Source organism: Fulmarus glacialis, unplaced genomic scaffold, assembly GCF_000690835.1.
Source record: "Fulmarus glacialis isolate BGI_N327 unplaced genomic scaffold, ASM69083v1 scaffold30632, whole genome shotgun sequence".
Taxonomy (NCBI): Eukaryota; Metazoa; Chordata; class Aves; order Procellariiformes; family Procellariidae; genus Fulmarus; species Fulmarus glacialis.
The window spans coordinates 18,134-44,300 of NW_009200368.1; the positions used below are offsets into that span (position 1 = coordinate 18,134).

General features: G+C 42.4%; 1 protein-coding gene across 1 annotated transcript; it reads left to right on the forward strand.

Moving 5' to 3' along the window:
• Positions 1 to 6,643: 6,643 nt before the first annotated feature.
• Positions 6,644 to 18,278, forward strand: IGSF22 (immunoglobulin superfamily, member 22; the record flags this gene model as incomplete). Its single annotated transcript, XM_009573587.1, is given in 17 exon segments — positions 6,644 to 6,890; positions 7,224 to 7,428; positions 7,694 to 7,736; positions 9,234 to 9,406; positions 10,024 to 10,167; positions 11,392 to 11,556; positions 11,558 to 11,626; positions 11,628 to 11,665; positions 11,905 to 11,942; positions 11,944 to 12,039; positions 12,041 to 12,206; positions 13,182 to 13,355; positions 14,464 to 14,503; positions 14,505 to 14,587; positions 16,479 to 16,671; positions 16,673 to 16,755; positions 18,268 to 18,278. Coding segments are annotated over 17 exon segments (1,968 nt in total), but the record flags the coding sequence as incomplete, so codon positions are not given.
• Positions 18,279 to 26,167: the final 7,889 nt, after the last annotated feature.

The window sequence follows — 26,167 nt, forward strand, 5'->3', positions numbered from 1 at the left end:
TACCTATGAAAGAATTAGTCAAACTTGTCCAACTCTCTCTTCTGTAACTGAAACTAAAATTACCATTCGCTTGCACCAAGTTTCTGTTGTGTGTCCTTCAGTGGTACTGACAAGTCTTTTCTTGAGATCTGGTTTGCCTTGTAAATGTGTGCTGATTCTGTTAATAGCAGCCATAGTAAATACAGTGTGATAGCCACACTTTATGTGATGAGTGAAGTTAATCTCTCTGCAGAGTACCCGTGGGTTGATTCATGGTGTATCTGTGTTCCTAAGCACAGAGGCTTGTCTGCATTTTAATTTTGTTTTCTTTCTTGCCCACAGTCAAAGTATGGGCAAGTTGAGTCGTGGTGATGGGCAGTAACAGACTTCAAATGCAACCTTTTGGGCTCTGGAAGTCGGTTCCAGTCTCATCAAGAAACAGGAAATCTTATAATCTGATGAGGCTTCTAAAAAGTCATTGCTTACTATTAAGGGCAATTTTTCTAATGAGTGATTGCTCTCCTGACTGAAGCATAACAAAAGGTAATAGCCCAGCAGTTTAGAAAAAATCTGTTTCTTACCAGCCATTTCTGCTCCTTAGCTGGCACAAACTACTGGATCTTAACCTGTAACATTTTCACATTCAGAAAATCTGTGGCCAAGGATGGAAATTTTGATCAGGTAAAAGAAATACAAGTAAAGGGAATTGCATTTTTAAGGTGAAAGAAGAAACTGTTAAAATGGTGGGTTGGCTTTTAAACCATGTCACTGTGAGCTTTGTAGGATTTCAAAATCCAGATAAATCCAAAGGTATGCAGAGAGCTGTGCAGTGGAGCAGGTAAGTAAAGCAGCATGCTATATGCCTTCTCATTTTAGCTACTGGTGTGGATTTGTCCCATAATGACTGAGGGCAAAATACGCTCTTTTCTAGGCCGTTTGGGATTATAGAGTAACATCTCGTCTCTTCCTAACCAGCCCTAATCATTGCTGCCATCAATGACCATTGGTGTGAAAGAGTGAAAGGGTGAGAATAGAACAGCGAGAGAGGGTGGTAAGGGGGGGAACATCTTTGGGCAGACCAGGCAAAAGGAAGAGTGATCTCTTTCTCTTGGCTTCTTGGTTTGTAGGAGAGACTTTAAAAATTGTGTCTCTGAGAAGATTTCTGACCAGAAGAGGAAAGACGTAACAGAATCTAGAGATGCATGATATCCCTGTGTAATTTTAGAGGGCACATGTAGATATATAGTCTAGGATAGAGACTCTTCATTTGTCTGCTGTGCATAAGGAGTCAGAGAACGTTTGTCCCTCATACAGGCAGGCTGGAGACAAAGGCCAGCTCAGCAAGGAGACCAGGATATATATATATTCTGATAAGGAAAATTATCTCCTTGGGAGGATGCCCAAAACAGAGCACTTTCGGCATAGCTATAATTTCTGTTGGCAACAAAGCAAAGTCTCAAGGTCATATGGTCTTAACATTGTCTTCCCTGTGGACTGTATCTTCTGGGTTGCAGTGCATAATTACAGCTTTATCATTTGTGCCCCCAAATCTTGGAGAGGCTTGTGTTTTGGGTTGATTTCCTTCTGCTCCAAGATCCTTCAGCAGCACCCAACTGTGTCAGGGACTACCATTCTTTACTGTATCTGTCTTGCTAAGGAACGGGTTTTAAAACTAGGGATCTACAATTTCTAGATGACTAGTACTCATCCCTCCAGGACTAGAATAGAATAGTCCCTTTTCTCCAAACTGCCTTCTATACTGGGACCAGTCTTGGCATAGCTATAGGCAGCAGAGTCCCCACTGGAAACAGGCTATATGGTGACAGAATTTTTTCCTGTAGTATGGCCACATGGCTTCCCTAGGTGATGCACACCAAGCTGACAAAAGGTTGGCTGCATCTGTGCAGTGGGGTTTGCCTTCTGCTGAGGGGAAAGTGAGTATTTTTGTTCTTCTCAAAGGCCAGCACACGGTGTACATGCTATTGCAAGACTACAGGTATTGCCCCTGCTTCAGCCATTGCCTTTGATTAGAAACATTTTGTCTTGCTTTCATTATCTTGGCTTAAAGCAACCTCCTTACTGGTTCTGTCTTGACACTGCAGTGAGGACAATGACACAGTTCCCAGCCACATCCAGTGAGAGCAGGGTGTGCACAGGCCCTTGTAGCATTTACATATCCCACTGTATGTGATACACTTAGGAGATGTGGGGAGGTCCTTGATTAAGGAAAAGTGCAATGAAATAGTCTAAATGAATAAGCCGGAATAATCCAAGCTGGAGTAGAGTTTCTGTTGATTTTCCTGATGTAAAACTGAGACTTTTTGCTATTAACTACAGAAAAATATCTCAGTTCCAATGAGGCGTTTGCATGGAGGTGTTAGAAATGAGTATTCAGAGCCAGCTCCTTACTGGTCAGTCTGGCTGGAAAAAAATATAGTTTTATCTGAACTGAAGAACTAGTTCTTATAAAAACAAATTAAATGGGTTCATTCTGATAGAAAAATGCAGCTCTTCGGAGCCTTCTGAAATGAACAGTTTAAAGGAGGAGAATTTGTCTTAAACTATGTGCATTTGCTAAACATAGAGCATGAGCAGTACTCAGGAGCTTACTACAGCTTGTGCAGAACAGAGTAAGCCCTAATGGGCCTTTTGATACATCCAGTTTTGATACCTTTCTTGAATGACAGCCAACATCAAAGCACCTTGCAGCACTCCTGCAGCCCAATTTTCCTATTGTGTAGATGACAAGACGGGTACAGAGAGAGCAAATTACTTGCTCAAAATCCCACAGAAAGACTGGAAAGAAGCAAGGAATTGATCAGCAGTCTCCTATGGACAGCTAGCACTCTTTCTGCTGCATAAACCTTCCTCTCCCAAGGGTTTTAAATGACTGGGGCAATTCTTTCTGTAACTTTACATTTCAGGGCTTCTTGTTGTATCCACCCTTTCCCACTCCCAGTAAATAAATCCTTCAAACAGTACCTCTCTGTTCTGCTTGATTAACCAAAGAAGTTGTTTCTAGGAAATCTTTTGCCTTTTTGGAGTCTTTTAGCACGGTGATATGCTCCTTTGAGATCCTTGCTGGAGAAAGCATTCCTGAATTTGTGGAAAAACCTTGTCCACTGGCAACACCCGAGGGTGAGTAACAACAATTTCTGATTAAAGACGTGCCAATAACTGACTGCATTTTCAGGTGCTCTTAGGTATATTCACCCATCTCATGCAAGTAAATATGGTCCGTCTTCTTCTATAACTGGAAGAGTGGTAAACAAAAACAGGTGCAAACTGCAGTTACCTATGCCCATCCTCACTGTTTTTAGACATTTGTCATGGATCAGTCAAAATCAGTGGGAAAGCTGATGTTCATTTTAGCTGCTGGAAACCTGTCCTTACTGATTTAAATACAGCAGTTCTTGTTTATGCAAAACTCATGATCGAATGATTTGGCTGGGGCTGGAAGAATGCGGCCTTTAATGCATAACTAAATAAGCCTTTCCATCATGTATAATCTCTCCCATATGACAGATCTGTGACTGTCTAAAGTGACAGAAAGATCATATGAGTCTTTATTATATATCACAAAAAAATCACAAATCATTCCTGTCAGTGTGCAGAGTGCTGCTAATGAACAAATTTCATTCCCAGAGTGGTATCTATGATAGATGTAAAGTTGTAATAAGTACCGTAAGTAAAGTAAAGCAAGGATAATCTAATCTCCTCCATAAAGCAGACAGGAAAAGAAACCATGCATTTAAAATAAACCCAAACAGAGAAAGTAACAGGCCCCTGTTCCATTTTACTCATTCATTCATTAATTCCAGTGTTTCTTCTTGAATTTTAGGAGACAAAGCAATATTCTGAGCTGAAGTTAAAGGTAAACCAAAGCCTAATGCAACATGGAAAAGAGCGAGTGGGTACCAATAGAAGGAGGATCCAGAATGTTCTTGACAGTATTTTTAAGAAGTATGTGCTAAGGTAATACACCTTTTTTTCTTGCTCTTAGCTCTTTTTTTTTTTTTATTTCCACAGTAAAAACTGTAAAAAAGAAAAACTTAAGCTCTATAGTATTTCTCCGCAGCAATAAAAATGTCCCTGTTTGCAGTTGGCCTACTGCAATATTGCTACTTTCAAATACTGTTGTGTGTTTGTAGGGCAGTGTTTCCGATCAATAGAAAAAGAGCATCAAAGCAGGAACCATTATTTTTGTTACTTGGTTTTGTGTCTAGCATAGTGAGGCCCTAATGTCTCTTGTGTGCCATTCAGGCAAAACCAACGCTAAATCTTAATAATTCATAATATTCAAGACATATATGCCAGTTCAGCCCTGTTTAACTTGTGATGTTCCATGGCTGCAAAAGTTCTGCCCTTCTTCTGTTCTTTTCCTTACTTTCCTTGCTCTGTCACTTTTTCTCCTCTCTCCTTAATTCTTAGTTCACTCTAATTCACCTCTTCTCTCAGGCAGTCCTTTGTTTACAAGCCTGCCAGCCAGGGCAGGTCAAATTCTTTTTCTTTTCCTACAGTACTCCAGTGTCTTAAGTCCAACAGCTTCCATTCACCCTCCTCTGGTCTCTGGTCTCTGGTCTCTGTATTGCTTATGCAGTTCAGGGATGATAGTCGTTTTCAATGCAGAGCACCAGAATAAAAGGATGTCTCTGAGAAGAAATGTGGCTTCATTTTGCTGCCTTAGGCCAAGAATGGACGTGATCCAAAATACATCACTGTCAGTGGGAAGACTTCTGTCTGTTTCTGGGGCTTTGGGAAGGCTGTGAGGGATCTTTAGGGAGGGGGGAGCATTGGATTTGGCTTCAAAATTTCTGCACTCAGAGATTCTGGATTTTCAATTCTGTTGATGATTAAAAAAAAAATACTGATTTAAACACAAATGAAAAGAGGAATTCACTAATACATTTGCCATATCGGCTCCCACCGCCCCAACCTATGTGGAGCTTTTGCTTATTGCTTTCTCTATGTTTTTTTTTCCTTTCCAATCTGAATGCTTCTCTTGAGATGACACAGATAACTACAAGCGTGTAGTGTCCGATATCCACACTGATGCCATCTACACAGTATCCCTGATCATTACTAAAGGTAAGCTCTAGAGGTCTGGCTTGATTAACGTCTAGACCAGTTACTAACAACTAGGCTTGGAAGAATTTTTAAATTAGACAAAATGGAGAGTCATTGCAGGACAGATTTTCTGCAAGTAGAGTGGGGTGAAGCAGAATGAAAGAATCTATCCCCTGCTGACTTTAAACTGTGCACTGTGTGTCCACTGCACAAAAAGAACATGTTTTCAAAGGTGCAAGCATTGTACTTATTGTGGGGAAGAGCTTTTGTGTTCCCTGTATTCCCTGAGAAAAAAATCATATGAAGCATATGGGTATGAAATATATGCAGTGCATCACCAATATGAATGGGAAAGACCTAGGCACCTACAGTCGTCTTGTGGCTGACAAGAAACTCTCTGTTATGCTGAGAGTGGTAGGTAATCTTTGTTCTCGGATGTTCTGTGTACAATGTCAACATCTGCAGACAAAAATTTGAGGGTCAAAATTGGTGGGCCAAACTGTAACCTACTTTTTTTTCTTATATGTCTTTGCAACATTCGTGATTCACTGGTCTTTTTAGGCTCAAAGAGAAATCTAACATTGTACAAGTCATAGACCAACCCACAATTACCAGAATGCCCATGTGAATACACCTTTCATGACATAGCAGATTTCAGTTTGAAGCCTAGTTATTACACATAATAAGCCAAATTCTCCACTGACGTCAGTGTGGCAGGGGTGTGAGTCACTGCTGAATTTGGACCAGTTTTAGTGGAAAAGATGGGAATGACAAAATGCACCTTGGCACTGTCCTTTTAGTGGAAGTGAACTTTGCTCAAACAATGTTACAGGACTTGGGAGTGAGTGGATGGGCCTGGGCGTAATGACAACGATCTTTTTTCATCTGCATATGCTTCCTACAACCAGCCAAATGTGTGCCTGCTGTTTGAAAGAAAACTAGCTACATTCTGTAGAGCAAACTTGCTTTAAATCAATGCTAAGTAAAAGTGATGCTGCCTACCTGCCTTACCTTTTATTGCAGTAGGACCATCTCTTAAAGATAAGCTTTGCCATAAGTACCATTTAAGTATAATACCTACCTTTTTGATAAAGCCCTTAACAGGGCTTGGGCACAGGCTATTTTGTAGTGTGGTAGATTACCTTACTTAAGCCAGATAGCGATCCTGTGCCAGGCACTGCAGCACTCTTTACAGATAATGCAGGAAGATGTCAGTCCTATTTCAGCTTGCCAAATGGTTCCAGTATGCTTATAGATGTCATCTGCAGTTGCCTGAAGCCATTTGCTTTATAATGACCTACAGTAAAGGAGACAAAAAAAAGTAGAGCTAAGACAGAACTGAACAGAAAACCAGTGTGTCTGTTGGTAATCAGCTTTGTAGGATTTAATGCAACTTTTACTGAACATTATGAACTGTAGTTAGCTTAATTTCCACTGAAGTTGAAGGAATGAATTGATCTTTCCGCTACCACTCAAGAAGGAAAGCAAAATGACTTCACTGAAGTCTAGCTATTTAGTGTAGGAAATCTGAGATCAGGAACTAAGCATAACAGAATGAATATTTGTCTTTTTGGTATTTTAACAGGTGAGCCCCTAACTCCTGACGGAACTGAACCCACTGAAAGTTACTGAAAGACAGACAGCAGTGTTTGAAATCTGCCTGCCAAAGGAAGTGCAAAACTTCACCTGGAAGCTTAATGGGAAAGAATTGAAGTACGAAATCATCACATCTGATGATGGATTGGCCCACACTATGAAAATTAAGGGTGTTCTGTCCAGTGACTTTAAAGAACTCAGTGTTGAGACTGGAGATCTAGTGCAGAACGCTCCACTCTTCATTGATCATAAGTAATGCAAAGTAAGCTTCTTTGGGCAGTGGGTAGATCAAACGCAAGATAACAGGGTTTGAGCTGCAAAATCTATAAAGCTAAAACACAAAGCCCCAGAGCTTGGGCTGAAAAAAATGGAAGCAGCAGTCTCATAAAGCTAGTCTGTGGACAGGCAAACAGAGGAGCATCAAGACCTCATTTTCACACTGGAAGTAAAGTCCCAAGCCTGGAATCTCTCCTGCACAGGAGCCCATGTTATATCCTGCAAAGGAAGGCCACCTGTTTTTATTTATAAGGTGCTTGCTGGTATGTGCCATTTTTTCTTGCCAACCCCTTCCCCTTTCCCAGGGGTTCCAATTCAGTTCGTCAGCAATCTCAAGAACAGCCAAGTGAAAAAGAAGGGAAAAGCCTGCCTGGAGTGTGTGCTGACTTTTGAAGATGTCACCCTGAAGGGGATTTAGAATGGACGACTGATTGAGAGGTCTCCTCAGTACATCATGAAGCATGAAGGGAAGAGAGCGGAGCTTATCATTAATGCTGCTGAGCTGAGATAGCACAGCGATTGTAGGGTAATCAAGACAGTGACCCTAATGAGCAGTACAGCAGTGCCAGCATAACTGTGGAAGCTAAGTGTGAATGGCTCAAGAGAGGAAGAGGAGGAGGGATAGTAGTCTTTACACTCTTCTTCAGTGAACTCTGCAGAGGAGCAGTGCTGCTTTGCTATAACAGCTAGGAAACTGATGTGAGATAACACTGCTCTGCAGTCTATTTATTGTTTAACATGGAATAAGCCATTTGTCTGTGCCCCCTCTTGGTAGCATGCAGATAATAATTAAGGACTTCCCTTTGCTGTATAAAGCGGTAGAAGCATAGAGCAGTAAATCTTCCATTTAAGTCCTTGCACGTGTCACCTAAACCAGCCTAGTAAAGTGTACCGTGTTTTTTATTTTAATCAGGGTTGTCTTAATGAATTCTTATCCTGATTCTTTAAAGCGACCCATGGGACGTTTGACTGCAGTCTGCTGAGGACCAGCAGCACAACATGAGGCTGGTAAATATTTAATACCACATTTGTTTTGTGAATTAATTTTGCAGTAGCATTATTGATGCTGTAAACTTAAGTCTATAATCTTTATAGAAAGACACAAGGCTGTTAAGAGTGGGGAAAAAAGTTGGAATGTTTAGCTTCATGCTCTCAGTATAGGCTGGAGAAGAATTTCAAAGTTAGGGTGTGGATTTTAGTGGCTGTTAGTATTTGAGATGACTTCTATTAGATGTGGACCAGCTTTGAACTATGCTCAGGTGCCTTCCATGAAAAGTGCAGCATTTTAAGACCATTTAAAAATGAACTGCATGGAAGAAGGATAAAATTATATTAGTGTGTCCTTCACAGGTTCAGGAACAACAGAATATTCAGTTGGTAGGATGGTATGAAGGAAACTTCAGGGGCCAAAAGAAGCTCAGCTGTGAGGTCAAGCAGATTTTCTCACATGGAAGATTGATCTGCCCTAGTGCTCATCCCTGACAGATGTCTCTGTGAGGCTGGTCTCTTCCTAATAGTTCTGTGTGTTCTGTGTCAGATGATGCCCCACAAACCCTGTCCTGGTGTATGGACTTGGATGGAGGTCACTCCATTACTTGCATTTTGGCCCTGTATTTCTCATTTTGTTTTCCCAAAACATGCCAGAAGGGAACAGTTTCCCAATGGCATCCCCAGCCCTGGGCTTTCCAGGTGTGCAGCCTGGCGAGGAGACTGTGGCCAGGGTGGCGTGTGGCTGGCTGTGGGCAAGGAAGCCCTGGCTCCTGGAGGATGGGTACCAGGCCTGGTATGTGAGTGCCCTCTGTGGGCCATGGCCAGGGTGGCCTGAAGGGACAGTGTGGGGCAGAGGCCTTCTCTGACCACTCCTCTGGGACAGAAGCCACTTCTGTGGCACAGGTAACCTGGAAAGCCGTGGGTGAACTGCTTCTGACTCCTGTACGCACTGGAATTGCAGGCTGGTGACTTAGTTACAGATTCATCTTTCCCCATGTGGAGTTCAGGTTCAGATACAAATATTGTGTAGGCAGAACTGTTCGGCTGGTTTGACAGCTCCTCTGGACCAGCTAAGGGTCTGGAGCAGTGCCAAGAGGCTGTGTTCTGCTTCTGGGTTCCTATAGCTACATTCCCTGCAGTGAACACCTATGAAGAAGGGCAAAAACTACTTGGGAACAGCCTTTCTCCATCCTCCTTTCTTCCCATGATGTACAATTCACTAAACCACTTCGTCCTGAGGGCCTGTCCATTTTGGTATGAGATCTCCCTGCTGTTAAATACCTCCTTGGTGTTTGAAGTGCTCAGTCAACAATCATTCTGCACAGTTTTTCTGTTCACATGCTTCCACCGGGATTTCTTCCAGAGACATTTGCACTGTCGGAACCATGTGTGATGTTCATGCTCTGGTTGGGGATCCTGCCGAGCTCTGTGTTGTCCTGAATGATGCAAAGGTAGAAAGAATATGGCTCAATGATGGCAAATAGATAAAATGCCCATGGTGTTGTCAGAATAATGAAAGGCTGCAAAACCCTAGTGGGAAGTTTTCTCCAAATAGCTACTGTGGGACTTGGCCTGGTTTTGATAAAGGCTTTTGACTAAGGACAAACAGATGGACAGATCAGACAAGAACAGATTCAATCTTTCCCAGTCTACTACAGCCTCAGTCTTACTAAATTTTGGCTTTGAGTGTTGGCTTTTTCAAAATTTTCCTTTCCAGTCTGCTGTAAAGATGCTTTCACATTTGCTAACCCATTTTCTCAGCCTGTAGACTCACATTCTTCCCACAAGGTTGGCTTCTCACCACCCACCCTTCTCCCTCTCCCAGTCTCTGATTTTCAGAGTAATCAGTAAATGTATCCTTTGCATGGTAATGGACATGCCATGTGGCTCATCTATGCAGATACACAGATCGCTCTGTCCACATAACACTGTATTCATTTTGTCCATAGATCACAGAGCATTTTACCAGAGTAGGAGCTAGAAATCCTGACCACTTAGTCATCTTAGAGCAGGAAACTCTGATCGGAGGATTCAGGGACAGGGTTGGAGATGGTGTTTGTTGCAATGTGGGTTGTTTCATGCCTCATCTTCTTGTCAGGTTATGGACATGAAAAGGATCTGGATAGCGAAGCAGGGAGCCATCTACAAACTTATCATTGACAGAATGGGAGAGGAGCATGAAGGGAGGTACACATTCAGACCCAAGGGGGCAGAGAGTGGAGCAACAGTTGCCGTTGGAGGTAGCCGCTCCATCTCCTTATTGCTCTTCACCAGGCGTACACAAACACTTGCAGAATCAGTGCTTCACCAGGTCCCCTTACCTGGGCCTGTACCATTTTACAGGCTTATCTATGTGCATGAGCAAAACCTCTTCTTTGTGCTTTTTGTTCCCTGAGGGGAGAAAATTGAACAGTGGTACTGGTTGATTTTAAGTGACTGAGCATAGGTTTCTGTGTTTATAAATCAGTGATCAAGAATTTTGGCCTGAGCCTTTACTTCAAACATTGTTGTCATGAGCAACAAGAAAAACACCTTTTCTGAAATTATATATAGAAATACATAAATATGCGTATTACTCAGCTCTTGGCAGCCAGATGGCGCCAGATGGACTTTCAGACTGGTCTGCGGCGTGGAACGAAGCCTCTTTCTGTCTGCTGAATCAAGGCAAGGTGGATAGATACCGCTGCATGGGCAGCCCGACAAACGCAGCAGTAAGGATGCTGTGGCTGCAGCACCGAATATTTATCGTACCTGTGTTGCAGTAAAAGCTCATCTACAGCAAAGTTTTGGTATAGGGAGAGTTGATTTTCCTGCATTCAAAACTATTTTTGAATGTCTTTTTATGACTTTCAGCAGAAGATTGTAATTTCTAAACATATGCGTTGTGTGACAAAAATAAAAGGAAAAACACCAAATATGTTTAGGAACCCGGTTATTTTTCTTTACTGTGTGCAGGACATCCTTATAATTTTCCCATATTACTCTAACAAATGAGGGAGCGCTTTGTTTACAAGCGGTACCTAACTTTGATTCTATTATCTTTATCATGATCGTAGATATCCCAGTGTGGCCTTAGGGAAGAACAGCACAAAGGGCTGCTTCTCCTGCCTTGCAAAACTTCCAGAAACTGCCTGGAATCAAATCTCCAGGCCCCAGAGAAGTGAGGAGCTTTGGGGCTTGCTATTTTCCAGAGGTCCCTGGTTTTCTGCTGAGCTGAACAACTAAAGGAGGTCAGCCGGCTCCCTGTACAAGAAACAGAACTAAATTAACTGAATCAAAACACGCTGAAGATTTTGAGTGTCCCCGAAGACTTTCACAAAATACAGGATTCTTATATTAAAAACATGGAGGAGTATATGAAGGGCCCAGCTTTGGACCACCTTTTCTGGGAACTCACAGACACAGGAAAGATGTCAAGCTATATTTGCAGCTGCAGCTTTCAGATGTCTTCTGTTCTTTCCAGATTCTCCTGTTATTGAAGACATCTGTCCTCAAGCTTTTTGCTGCACACAGTGTTACTGTGAAGACTAAGCATACAGAAAGCATCAAGGTGCCTCTCAAGGCAAAGCTAGTGCCCAAAGTCACGTGGTTCAAAGACGGTATTGAGGTGACAGAGGAAGAGAAGGTGGTGGTGGAGAAAGCCAGTGACTTTGTTACTCACAATCAAAATCTGTGTCAGAGAAGACAGTGGAGCCATTATGCTGAATCTGAAAAATGACTGGCTCGGCTTCTGACAATCCTTACCTCAATTTCCTTAGTAGGTCCTAAATTAATCATTTTATAGCAGGAATCACAGGCAGATATGTTGGGTTACAGACTCTGTAATTCAGACTTTCTTTTTAAAAGTCTTGCAGTGGGGCAGACTCTGAGTTATCAAATCAAGTGATTCAAGACAGTTTAGTTTTGCTGTAGTCTACACTGATTTACATCGTGTCAGGGTATGACCCTCTAAATAATAGCCCTCCATGTCACTCTGGTCAGCTGCTCACACTGCAGACAAACTAAAACCGCCACGAGGGAAAGCAGAGTTCCTGTAACACATGGGGAAAATGTAAAATGAGATGGAAAGCACTCAAAGGCAATGGAGTAAAGCAGGTGACTCATTTAGTCACCAAGAGGAGGATGGCTGGAGAAAAAATCGTGGATCAAAGTAGGGGTGGTGGAGAGCAACTGCACCACATTTGCTATGGAGAAGGTGGAGCAAGGGAAAGCTTACTAATTCAGAGTATGTGCCATCAACTCTGAGGGCCTCATCGAGCCCCTGGAAACAGAAGAAGTTTTTGCTGGAGAACCTATTAGCCAGCTGTTTTTAAGGTGGTTTCACAGTCCCGCGTCCCATTGTTTTTGTCCTCTTCCTCCTTGCCAGTCCCCAAAAGAACACTGCCCCTGTGCTTGAGGGGACAAATTCCAAGGACAGAGCTTAGAAGCTGCTTTGTGCTTAGGCTGATAACCAGGATCAAACAAATACCCAGGTCCTTTCACTGTGTTTGTGGACTCAGAAACCCCTCGACATGGACTGGCCACAAGAGAGGACTGACTAACACACTGTTCTGGTGTCAGTTACGTAAGCTTCGTGGGATACGGCAGAAATGAAAAGTGGCTTTCTCTGGAAAATGTTGTGGGGGAGGAGAGAAGATAATTTAAAAGGGAATGCTTAAAAACATTTTGTTTTGCGGCCAAAAAAGAAAATATGTCAGCCAAAAACTAACTTAGTTAGAAAACACTGCTTGACTATCTTCTGGGGGTTATAGTTTGGATACCTCTTGTTCCGATTTTTCCTTTATGGGCTGGCATCCCCAATGAAAGGGGATTTGCAGTCCCCTTTCCCCAAGACCAGGGTGTATCACAGAAGATACAGTGCAAACAGCAATCTGGCCTATTGAAATATTTCAGAAAGAAAATTACCAACTTAAAGTAATATATATCATTTTTCATCTAAAACTTTGCATTTTTGTCCAAACTTCCTATGGATTAGGGAAGGCATTTCTGAGCTGCTCTGTAATGCATCACAGAAAAAGCTCAGTTTTGGAGTAAGTGCAAGAATTGAAATGTTTCAACATTTGAAATGACAAAGAGAAGTAGATGGCAAAGAAAGAGTCTTTAGAAAAAGGTTGTGGCCATGAATAAACCTAAACATACAAGTTACCTTCCTTGACTTCTTGCTATACATACATATATACGTACATATTTATACACACACACATAACACATACACACAGTTTAGAGTTATGAATTCTGATTGTATTGTGCTAATTTCATTTTCTTCTGTGTAGAGCCTCTGAGACAGGTGTCTCAGCCTCAAGTTGTAGATGTTTCGAAAGAAGCTGTCACCATCACCTGGAACTCCCCAGCCCAGGATGGAGGCTCCCCAGTGCAAGGTTACACGATAGAGAAAAGGAAGAAGGGCAGCAATCTCTGTGTCCGAGTCACCAAGGAACCAGTCCAAGGTCAGACCATGATTATTATCTGTTTTATGTAGGCAGAAGGAAAGTTAGATAAGCTTTGAATGCAAAGCGGAGTATTGATTAATCATGGAAAATTTCATCATGACATCTAGCAAGATACACATTTTGACATATGCTGTTCAAAGTGAGATTTTCAGCCCTCAAATAGAAATGGCTTGATACCCACAAGCAACAGTGAGAGGGCAAAACACTCGGCACCTCTGAAAGTCACACCTATGGATTTGGGTGCCTAATTTCAAAGCACCTACATTTTACATTTCTCCCTACCTAAATTTGACTGCTTTTCCCTGACTTAGACCAGAACTGAATTAAACAGGTGACTGATTTTGTTGTATCCATCAGATAGCAACCATATGATCCATGCTTAGCACAGCTTGTATAACACATGGGAGTGTTCCTATCTGCAGCAGCATCTGACTAACGAGACTTTTGCTTTTCCTTTTCTGTTAATATTTTGGTTCTTTCTTGGATTCTTTCCTCTGTCTCATTCAAAATGTTGGACTTTTGTATTAATTAAGTTACAATCAATCACACTACCCAAAAATATCCTCCTTAAGGCACCCAACGTTACTCATGGTAAATAACGGAAACACTTTTTAAGGCAAATTATTCAATTCCTGAATTTTTTTCCAAAATTGAATGGAGGTTTAACCTTGCTTGAAGGCTAGGTTGTGGAAGGCTTGGCCACTCTGTTGAGTTCATTACATCGTGGGAAATCCCACTGAAGTCAGTGAAGCAAGACATGAAGATACTTTTCCCCAGCATATATGATTATACCAGGCTGTAGACCATAATCTAGTGGAAAGCAAATTACGCGTTTTTCCTCTTATTATATGCATCAAAATTCCATCTCCTTCTTAAGGAGAGAGAGATGAAAATGGAGCAGACCACTGGAGAAGTAAAGGTTAGACCTAGTTAAGGGGCTCCCTGAACCCCTGAAATTTATATTGTTCTCCAGCAGTCTGTGAGCTGAAATTTCTTCTTGGTTTATTTCAGTCCAAAAGCAATTAAAAAAAAAAAATAGTGACCACTTGGGAACACTTTTATGGGTGATTAGAGAGTTGTCTAATTGCAACATGTGTGTCTCTAGGTACCAGATTCAAAATGGATGGTTTTCTGGAGGATACAGAATGAGTTCCATGTGATAGCGGTGAACCATGCGGGCCCTGGACTTCTCAGCATCCCTCAACCTCTCGTTGCAAAGGATTCCATCAGTATGTTTCTTTCACTGTCTAGTTTTCCTAAACATGTATGCGATGACCAGATCTATGCATTTATGACTGAAGTCTGAGGGAATGTCGCAATTCCAGCCTGGCTCAATGTAATGGATTGCATTGTATTTACAGCTTAACTAAAGATTAAGGAAGGCCTTAATAGTGTTGGCTATAAATGTAATTATATTGTAACTAAGTGCCTGAAAGTGTGATATTATTCACTTAAAATATGTAACTATTAAGATAAGGACACAGTAAGAGATTCCCACCTGGGGGGAATTGAGTGTATGCAAACAGCAGAGATCAACATGATAAAGGTGCTCTGAGGTGTATATACCTTTAATGTTCACATATAGGTTGCCAAAGGCCCTAATGTATGACAAAGAAAATAATTTCTCATACATGTTACTATGGTCCTTTCATCAGTCCCCCATCAACCCTTTTAAAAGAAGAGAAAACTCTTGCGGAATTCATTATAGTTGCTTACATTCTTTTATTTTAATACTGGATTTTTAGTAGTGAAGAATCTGTGCCTAATTCTGGACTGATCAAAATCACAGGCAAACTCCAAAGGATTACAGTAGCCTCAGAAATGCTGAAACGGGCAGATTTTATTTTGTGCCAGTTATAGAGAATTCTTACTATATATGACCATATAACTAAAGCATTTTACAAAAAAAAAGGCTGTCAGAGGCCATCAATAAATAGCTTAAACTACTGACGGAATCTTGTAATAGATAAGGAGTGGGCTTTAGTAGCTGCACATAATTTAGAAAAAAACCTGGCCAAGTGTGGAAGCTGGTATAGCTGAAAAATGAGAGAATTCTATGTAGTAGACAAGAGCCTTGAGGTTAAATAGTTACTCAGACGGGAAAGCATTCAGGTTCCTTTACATCAGAAGACAACACAAAACCAATTTAGAGCCTGAAGCTATGATTCTTCTCCTATTTGAAGACTTGCATTATTTCACATTAGCCTAGGAGAATATGTACTGACCATATGCACCATATTCCTTATGACCTTGTGTGCTCCTATGAGTGTTCTGTATAAAAGCCATTAGCATCAAGTTTGTCACGGCATGCTGCACGGGTTGACTTTTTTGGTTTGGGAGGAGGGTCGTTGCATTTTAGCTGAGACTGTCAGAGCAGAACGTGGATTTGGATACACAACTCCCTATTCATTTGATTAAAAACATACAGATATTTTTTTAATATTCCATCTTTTGCTCTTCTTATGTATTATGGAGGTCGAACTAGACTGCTGCAAGGTGGACTGAAGAACAAAAAGCAAGATCTGTATTTTCAAAAATGACTATTAATTAGGGGTACTGTAATCTTTGGCAAATAAACTTGAAGAACATTAACAGGATCTTGCAAGCCAGTAAGCTAATTCACTAATCCAAGCAGTCCAGATAGCACCTGACCACTTTACACAGGACTTTAAGGGGGATTTATTAAACAAGAAGAGACACAAGGCACTCAAAGCCATACAAGACAGATTATAGAGAATGTACTGCAGAGCTTACCAGTCAGCTAGGAAGAGACAGAAGCAAACCTTTAATGCTGGACACCTCTCCCAAACACATGTGGAGAATGAGTGGTGGTCAGTGCTCCCAGAAGGTGCCCTTTCCAAGCTGAATTCAGATGGTCCCGTGTCAAATGTTGTGAGGTTTTTTCTTAAATAGCCAACCTTGGAACAGGGCCTACGTATATGTGCCATGTTAGGAAGTGTGTTGTTTTGTTGGACAGAATTTGCTCTGTGTTTATTAAGGCTCCTTTTACCCTAAAACCTTGCAGGTTCGGCATCTTGAAATAGGAACAGCTCTGTATTCACATATGCAAGCATAGGCCTGCAGGTACAGTAGTGTGTCACAGCTCTCCTGCTGTCACAGAGCCTCCAGGACTGCTGAAGGTGGTGGATTTTTCCAACTCCAGCATTTCCTCAGCCTGGCAGGAGCCAGACCAGGGAGGTGTGCTGTCAGGCTACATACCAGAGATGTGAGCTGAGGACACCAAGAAATGGACAAAATGCACCAAGATCCCTATCTCTAGTACCACTTACACTGTGGGAGGCTTGCAGGAGAGACAAATACTACTTCTGAACCCAAGCTGTGAATGAAGCTGGTATGGGAGAAGCAGTGGAAGGAATTCGAGCAATGCCACCTTCAGGTAAGACCTGCAGTATCCGTCCAGCTGGAACTCCCAGCTATCAGGTGTTACTTTCTTTTGTTTTTAACATATACCTCATTTTGTAAAGCGTTATCAAATTCATCTTGCACAAAAGAACATTTAGCATCACAGCTCTGCTTCTTTTTGCTGAGTTTTCAGAGGTGCTGAGAGAAGGTGGAGAGCAGCATAAGCTGTGCAGTCCTTGAGCCAAATTAAAATCATTCTGCCATCTTTCTTGCTGAGCTGTCCCCTGAATGAGTATGTCAGGTATAATGGCAGTTGTTTCTTCCACCATCTGACCTCTCACCTCACATCTCACATGTGATTACAGAAGTCACTTTTGGAAGATTCTCTGATTCCTGTCATGGATACTGTAGTCTGAGTATGGGTTAGAAGGATAGGTACTACAGCAAATAAACCATCACGTTTGAAATGCCCGTTTGTTGTAAATAGGGTGGTACTGAGACAGGATTATAATTCTTTCAGATGCTTGGCTTGAATGGGATGAACAGTCAGGTGCCAGCATGCTAAAGTTGAAATAGTATTATCAGAGGTCATGCTTCAAAGACACTAATTATGTCTTGAGAATGAAGGTATCATGACCTGCCATGAAATCCCTAGATAGCTTACTATTTGAGGTAGCAAAGTATTTAAATCTTTATTGTTTAGGACTTATGATTGCTCAGTTATTAATTAGGAAATTCAGACTTTTTATGTCTAAGATACTCCCAGGTAACAAAGCATGGTGCTGACTGCCCTCAGTAGCAGTAACGCCGGCAAGAAAAGATGCATGATTCATGAGTCCTGTTATATAGCGCTGATTCCTATAGAGTAGAAGGACATTCAAGCTTGACTAAGGAAGTCTCAGAAGGCAACATCCAGATGACTGATACAAAAAATGGTTGTTTCTCTTCTCGGTCTCCACTGTGGAACTACACAACCCATCAGTGCAGCACAGCTTTGTTACCACATCTCCAAATAGAGAAGCACCAAAAAATCCCAGAGAGATTGCAGGCTCCAGACAAACTTGTCTGGTGTGGAATGGCAACATGCAGTATTGTACTGAAGAGTATGAGAAGTCCTATAAGAATCAGACATTATACAAAATTGCTTGTGGCAATTGAAGGTGGACAGTAAAATCATCTAATGAGGCGTTAAAGCTGCCTCTTCTTTTTCTTTGTTCTCATTCACTTTTTACATGAACTATTTTTAAATGTTCCTGTTCCACCTGCCTCACCTGAAATTTTCCTGAATAGGCGCTCATCACTAGCTGTTGATTGCTGAGGCATTAATGTTTCTCTTCTGGTGGTATGGGCATTAGGAAAAGAGCTGGCAACATTGCAACCCTTACACTAACTGCCTTCTGCTGAAACAGTTTGAAGGTTTCTTCTTCCAGTCTCCAGGCATGACTCAAGAGACTAAAGAATGGCTTTACTTTTCTATGCAATCTCTCACTCTTTTAATTTTTTAATTTATCTCTCTCTATCTGTTTTTCTTTTATTCCCCCCACAGGTTTGATGTGACTGTGAGGCTGAAGAGCCACATGGTGGTTTGTGCTGGGACAGAAATGCATTCATGCATCTTTCCCTGTGAGATTCTGTGTTGTGTCCTGTCAGAGGAGAAATCCTGCAGTTAGAGTTTTCTTGGGCATCTGGTGAAATACAGCTGCAGGGCTGTGGAGTCCGTAGTTGTCCTTTGGCCTTTATCACATGAGCTGTCACTTTGGTTTAAAAGAAGTTGACTGTTGGAGAAAACTCATGCGGTGCTCTAGGTTCATGAAGTCCTGCATAACTGCTCACTATTTTTATGGCTAGTCTTTTTATGAGCCTCCCTGTGGTGGTAAGGGTAGAGGAACTTCTGTGCACGCAAGTTTGTCAGCTGCACAATCCAGCCCTCTGCAGCTGGAGCAACAGTGTTCAGCAAACCATAAAACTCTCTGATTCATCATGAGAAGAAGAATTTTTTGAGCATGCAACTACAGTTCATGCTAACTGAAGTGAAATCCTTCTGAATTAAACCTTGAGTGACCTAGGGGAGTGCTCAGGCTGTAAAGACAACGCTTGAGGTCCCAACACTGTCCCTTCTGAGGTACAATTTCTATTAACATGGATGTTGAGCTCATTTCTGTAGAGGCTAAGAGCAACTTCTGTGCTTTCCTTTTTTTTAAGCCTAGACTACTGCATGAGCTGTGGCCCTACAGTACCTTGCAGAATCAGCCCCAGTGTAAGAATGTATCTCTCAGTCCAAATTGTACAAGTTTATCTGTAACACACCAGCTGTTTTCCCTCAGCTTTCAAGATGATCAAATTTTCAAGATGAACTGTAGCATAAGGTTTATGTGGCATCTCCCAAGCCAAGCCAGCTCTATGCACTTTGCAGGGGACAAAGCCTGCCGTTGCCTTTACAGCTTGGAGAAATCTCTAGGATTGTTGTCCTTGAAACATTTTTCTATCAGGCTGATCATGTACAAGTGGCTCCTGTAGACACAGATGCCCCTTTTGTGCTCAAAGACATGGTTTGTTTCTGTTGCCACCCAAGTCAGGAAGCAGAACATTATAGCTGCACATTTGTCTTGGCCAGGGCTCACCACCACCACCAGTGACGTGGCAAAAAGAAGGCATATCAACAAGAGGGAGGACAAGAACCATTCCCAGTCCTTATCCACAGCACCAAGTGATTTGTTTCTGACCTGTACTAAATTATCCTCAAGAATACTTACAGAGAAGCCCTTTACGACATTCAAATCCAAGTTGCAGGTACAGTATAGAGCAAACTTGAGCATCTCAATCCCCTCTGGGTGTCGACAGGAGGTATTCCTCTGCTGATAGAAATTTGACACAATTTCTGCATCACTACTAGAGTTGGGAAGGTTGTTTTTTTTCTTGAAAAAAACAAATGATCCCAATCATACACACCCCTTATCCAAAAAATGCCACAGGAGCGATCCAAAATGTTGTTTCCACTCAAGGGGAGAAAGACTCCCTGGTTGCAAAGGATTTTCCTACCTCTTGTCACTGTGTTTCCCAAGTCCCACCTTCACGCTAGCTCAGAGCCAGAGCCAGTTAGCTGAGCCAAGTAGGGGAGCAGCATCCCTCAGAGCTGAGGGATAAGGAAGGTACTGCTGGGGCTTTGCTCACTCTGTCCAATGTGGAAGGAAAGGGTGAAGCCATTATTGCTCCAGACATCCCCAAATGCTGCCTTGTTTTTCATGCCATTATTTGATCGGGCAAATCACCATAACAGCATTAACACAACAGCGTCTGTCCACTCAGCAGTCTGGTGACAACATTTCCATTGCAAGTGAGTCTATGACAGCCAAGTGGACATGGCTTGCTCCTTAGAGAGACTCCTATTACTATAATGATCTGCTGGGAGTTAGGGACCTTTGCAGTGTATTTTGTACTTGTCATCTCTTCAGAGAGTGCTTTTTAAAACTAACAACAGCCTTATTTTTACATCAGAAGGGAATTACACAAGGCAAATTGGTCCTCAGGTTGCTCAGGGTAGAAGAAATCAAGGAAAGAAGTACTTTCTTAGACACACAGGGACTTTGGAAGGGAGGAGCTGAAGTGAAAACTTCTTGCCCCAGAAAAGGACAGAGAGAGGATCCCAAACAGAAGAAACCAATACTGAAATGTGCTCATTAATTCTTAGATTTCCCTTGACCATCCACTAATCTGCAGCTGGTTGAGGAAGTCCCAAACACTGTGACCCTAAATCATAGCTCAGATGTAGAAGACGACTAGCAGACTGATTATGGTGTCCTGGTGTACTGCCACGTGGTTCACAACTGTGGAGAACGCCTACATCAATGAGTACACTGTCCCCGGCCCAGGGAAGAAATACTTCTTCTGAGTCATTGTCTGCAATGACACTTGGGACACTGACCCTCTGGATTCACAGGAGCAGTGGTACATCTCCAAAGACAGAGGTAAGCATAAAAATTCATGACAGCACTGGAGGAAGATGGGTGCTCTTGTACACAAGACTGTGGACTAAGCTCAGGCTCCCTCTGTGGCCTTGGGTATATCACTAACCTATTTTGCCCCTCAGTCCCCACCTGGGGAATAGACGCAAGAATACCTCCTGGCCTATCCCATCCATTTGTTTGCAATCTCTTCAGGACCAGGCTTCCTTTTACTGTATGTATGTGTAACGCATTATATAGCAGTTCATACAGATGCTGTTTAAATTAAAATTCAAGATAGTAAGGGCCATCCGTGTGCAGGAAGGGTGATATTATCACGTCTTGACATAACAGATGATTGGCGTTACAAGTCATTTGTCTTGTAGCATATTTCCAGTCTGACTGGGATCTTTTTCCTAAATGAATTGCAAACTGTCACATGTAGGAGACTGTGTGACAGTCTTTCTGGGCCAGAAGCTATAAGAAGTCCCTAAATTAAACACTCAGAGGTCATCCTGTCAGGTAAACGCCTTCTCCTTTGTTCAGTCGCTCCTTGCTTAGGCCTTATCAATAATAAGGATGTCTCATTAGCAGTACTCCCAAACAAAACTGAACATGCCCCAGCTCGTCAAATCAAAATGGTAAGTGATCCTTCTGCCCAGCCTGTGGCAAAGCAGAATGCAGTTACTCTGAATAGTGAGATCCAAGCCAATTTTTTTTGCTTGGCCTGTGCCTGTTGTAATAAAAAATATAGTAATATAAAACAAACTATGTATTAATATATATTACCAGACTATACATATATTTCTTCAGAAGCCTATCCACATGCTGCTACAAGTCTTCTAATCCCATTAAGAGTAATGGGCAATACATTAAAGTAACAGAATAAGTAGTACACTAAAGTGAGTAACCAGGTGTCAAATTGTGTATTTGTATTTAACAATCAGCCTTCCTTGATCGACGTCACTAGACCATAGGTATGTTACTTCAGCTACATGTGCAGCTGAGAAAGAGCACTTCCAGTTATGTGGCTGTAGTCATGTTCTTGTATGGAAGTACTCTAGGCCTGTATTGTACAGAGTCTGAAATAACTTCAGTAATTTCTGTGTATGTAGGTGAGTATAGGAGAGTAGTAAATGGAGGAAAGCTAGGTTGGTTGTGGCTTGCAGTGCATTCCCTTGAACATTCCTTTGATAACAGCCTACCTGTCTTCAGGCAGGACAGCAGGACACAAGCAGATGTGAACCAATTTCCTATTCTTCATTGTAAATGGCAAGTCACAAGGTTTGTTTGCACAAACCTGAGAGACTGTAGCAAAACTCTGAAGGATAAGGAGGAGATAAGCTGTTTTCTGAGAATGAGGTCTCATAAGAGAATTTTGCCATACAGTGCCATACATTTAGGATCCAGGAGATTTACCTGATGGGACCCCATGACAGTGCAAAAGGAGATAATAAAGACTTCAAGTAATGTGTTTGAATACAGGCTGAAAACAGAAGACTTGCAGTGGACACTGGAAATTCATGCAGTTCCCCTTGATTCCCCCAGAGCATTCTGTAGACTATTAATGCCTAATAAGCAGAGCAATATCCCTTCCTTTACAAGATCACCTGCTTTGGTTTATAATTGGCTGTAATTTAATCATGCATTTCTAAAGTGCCTTGGGAGCCAAATATCCAAAAGCACTTTACAATGTAATGGCATTAGTGAGAGAAGGCATTGATATATCCCCATGGAGCAAAAACCTCACACCTTATTTACAGACCAAGAAACAAAGAAATTAATTGCCTGCTTACAGTTGCATAGCAGATTAAAGGGAGAATGAGATTTCTGATTCCTTCCTCTCTTACTTTTCACTTTGTATTTATTTACATGTTGAGATGGGTATGCTGGTCAGATGCTGAGAGTAATACGGTGTGTTGTTCATTCTTCCTCCTCTCTGAGTTTTGCCTGGTGGGAAAGAAGGCCCACATCATGAAATGTCATACCCAAGCTCTTTGGATTTGTAGTCGTGCAGGGGAAGACTCTCTATCTTGATGGTGCTGGGTCTGTGTTTGCATGTTTGCATGTGCAACAGACAGTGCAGTGCAAAGCAGCCCATGGTGACTCTGTCCTCAATGGAGTGTTTTGACTTCAAGATGGAGTATCCCAGGAAGGATTGTGCTTCCTGCTTCATTGCCCCACTGAAGGAACCACAGCATGAGTCATGGCAAGGACTGTGCCATGAGCTGTGCTTTCATCAGCAACCCCCACCCAACACTGACCCTGTACAAGGGCAATACTAGCATCACATCCAAGTCTTAAGTTATGGTTCAACTCAACAAGTAGCATCTGTCTGTGTATGATCCCTATAACTTGCAGCTGCAAGCTGATCATCTGTGGGAAGTCAGATTTGCAGCCACTGTGATTTGTTGGGGGTGATTCCCTCCAGGTTGAGTCACCATAGATTTCATCTCTCCGAGTATATTTTACACCCTGCTATTTTCCAGGGCAAGTGCACTTACTGGGACTGGCACTGTGGATCACACTTCTCTGGGCCAGTTTGGCTCTCATCCTTGTCCACGGAGGAAGAGATTGCTCAGTCTGTAAGTACTACAGCTGGAGCTGCAAGGGCCACATCGTAAGAACTTACCTTCATATCCAAAAACCAGCCTAACTGTGACTTTGTCTTTCTCTGAAGTCACTGACATTTGTCTTCAGTTGGTTGAAGGCAGTATTGGGTCCCTTAAAATTGCATATTTTGACTAGCAGGTCTCATGAATTCCCTGGATGGCTCAAAAGCAAATATGGCCATTTCTCAGTTCCTAACCAGGCTTGCCCTGCACCCATGGCATACTTAGCACCTCCAAGCAGTCAACTGATGCATTCTGACAACAGTTTTGTGCTTTTTTTGCAGATACCACAGACACTGCACTGGGTAAATCTGTTCTTTTCCTTTGTGAAATATCAGGATTTTGCCAACATTGTATGAAAGCTAGCAAAAATTTCCAAGACACAAAAAGGAAGAAAATCGAACATTTCATATTCCCCTCTCGCTTCTCTGTTTTTTTCCATGCTGGAAGCACCCAGGAAAGTTTTAAATCAGGTTGTAACACAGAGCTTGGTTCCAGCTGGCTCAAATTGGTCCTGTGAACACTTCCAGGTGCATGGGGTGAGGTTCTACTAACAGCAACCCATGACCCACACATGGTTTCCCCATGTCATCATGCCCAAACTTAAAGCTTGCAGAGTGGTCTTACAATATGTACAGCAGTGTCCTGTGAGTTCCATCAGCCCCTGGTAAGCTCACCGTGCTTATGACTGATTAACTAGGGAGCCTTCAAGGCTAAACATTTGAGAGCAAGAATTCTCCATCCTTTTGTCTGTCATGACACTGAAGTATGTTTTCCTCATTCTCCCTTTCTAAAGAAAGGCCCTGGTTCCTCAGGACCTGTTGGTGTTCTCTTAAAGGGAACAAGAGAGAGACACTGTCAGGCACAGCTTGAAATGAAACTGATACAGCACCAATAATGAGGGACTATATTTGGAAAGATCTTTTAAGGTTATTTTTGTCTGTGATTATTGCTTCTGGACAGCCTGCTGAGCTGCCCCCAGGGTTTGGTTCTCTCTGCTACTGTGGAAGTAGCTCAGTGTGGGTCTGTGGAGGGAAAGGATGTGCACGCTGGGTTTCCTGCTCTGATTTTCAAGCAAATTCATCTGTCTGTGTGTGTAGGATACATGCAACACTTCGTTCACTGAAGCCAGCCACTGCCCACCTAAAAGACTGAAAGCAGTTCTTTACCATTTTTTAAGAATTCCTGGTGTTATTGAGTCTCCCACTTCCTGTGCTCCCCGATACACTCCTCTCTGAGTGTTTCAAGCCGCAGCTGGAGGACAGTTTCCTAGTCCCTAAAATCATCAGGAGCTTTCCCTGGCCTGGCATCATTGCCAGCCAGGCTGATGCAAGAGGAGCCCTGGCAGCGCAGCTCACCTAGGTTCGGGGAGGGCAGGCAGGCCTGAGGGGCACAAGAACAGCTTTCTGTCCCCTCAGAGATCTGATTGCTGGGTAGGACTTACCTTCTGACTTCCCACACAGAGCTTGTTGAGGTGACGACTGTTACAATAGGAACATACCTCCTCAAAGTTATTCAAAGCAGCCTGTTTACAAGCAGAGCTGGCTAAGGAACAAGGCTTGCAAGAGCACTGTGTGGGTGAGGTGCTCATTCATATTCAGATTCCTTAATGGGAGCCTATTTCTGAGGCCGCCTGAGGCTTCTCCTTGCCTTGACCTGGGCAGTCTCTTGGGAGGGTGTCTCTGCTGCTAGGGCTATTTGCAGCTGAGTGAGGTGGGAAAGCAGGAGTCAGAGACCGTAAAACTGACTTTAGAAGATAAGGAATTTACTTCAAATTGAGCTTAACTGCACGTTTATTTTAGATCTCAGGAACTATATTCTTGCTGATTTTAGTTCTGGAAGAGGGGTAGTTACTGCCTGGACTCAGGTGCTGTAGGCTGGAGGACGTGGTACCTCGTTTGAAAGCACTCTTTGTTAGGCCAGGAGCTCCTTCAGACCAGGACTTGGAAGACTTTCTTTAGGGACTTTTTTTAGAGATTTTCAGTGGTGTTTACCTGGTGACAGGCTGTCCTAAGGGAAAGGGAAAGAAGTAAGGAGTGATCTAAGGGATGAGCAAATCTGCTGATTTGAATAGCTGTGCAGGAGTCGCAGTTGCTGATTTCTATGGTGATTCCATGGGAGCTAAACCTCTGTTTCTCAAATATCTCTCTCCACTCCTCTTAATGTATGCTCTTCTGTCTCTCTTCTTTGAGGAAGGACACTTGTATTCTGCTGCTTAGCCATGTTTTCAGTTTTAGCCTTTTTCTTAATATTTGCAAAAACAAATAGGGCATTGCTCCACCTCTGTGACACACAGCAGCATCTCTCCTGCTGTTGTAGCTCAGAAGGGTGAATATCATTTTCCTTACGCTAGGAGGTGGCAGGTTGCAGAGAACACAAAGCCTGTTAGACCCAAAGTGAATTATTCAAAACAGTGTTGAACTGAACAAGAGGAAATGAGAATGAAAATGAGAACACCCTAAATTCAAACTGTTTACTTCCTATGAAAACTGTGACCAGACAACTCTTTCCTGTATACAGTGAAAAGCTTTATAAAGCTTTTTAGCCAGAACTTTGTGAGACTTGCACTCAAAACATAGGGTTGGTTGCAGTAATTACGGCACTTACTCCTTTTTTTTTTTTTTTTTTTTTTTAAGTAAAAGCCTCCTCGACACAGTGACAGAACGTTTGCAGAAGTCAAAACACAAGATGTAATTAGTGGAACTAGGTTTGTCTGGTCCAGCATGCAGAACAGCATTGCTGTGGCTGTGTAGTTTGTCTTTGTTTGTGTGGCTCAAAATGCAACTGCCCTTGGCTTCTGTAATGGTCGGTTAAACCAGGTGGTAGAGTGGGGCTTCTGCTCAGCAGGGACGCTTCTGCTGTTTCCGTCTTCCTTCCCTCTAAGTGGTTTTGG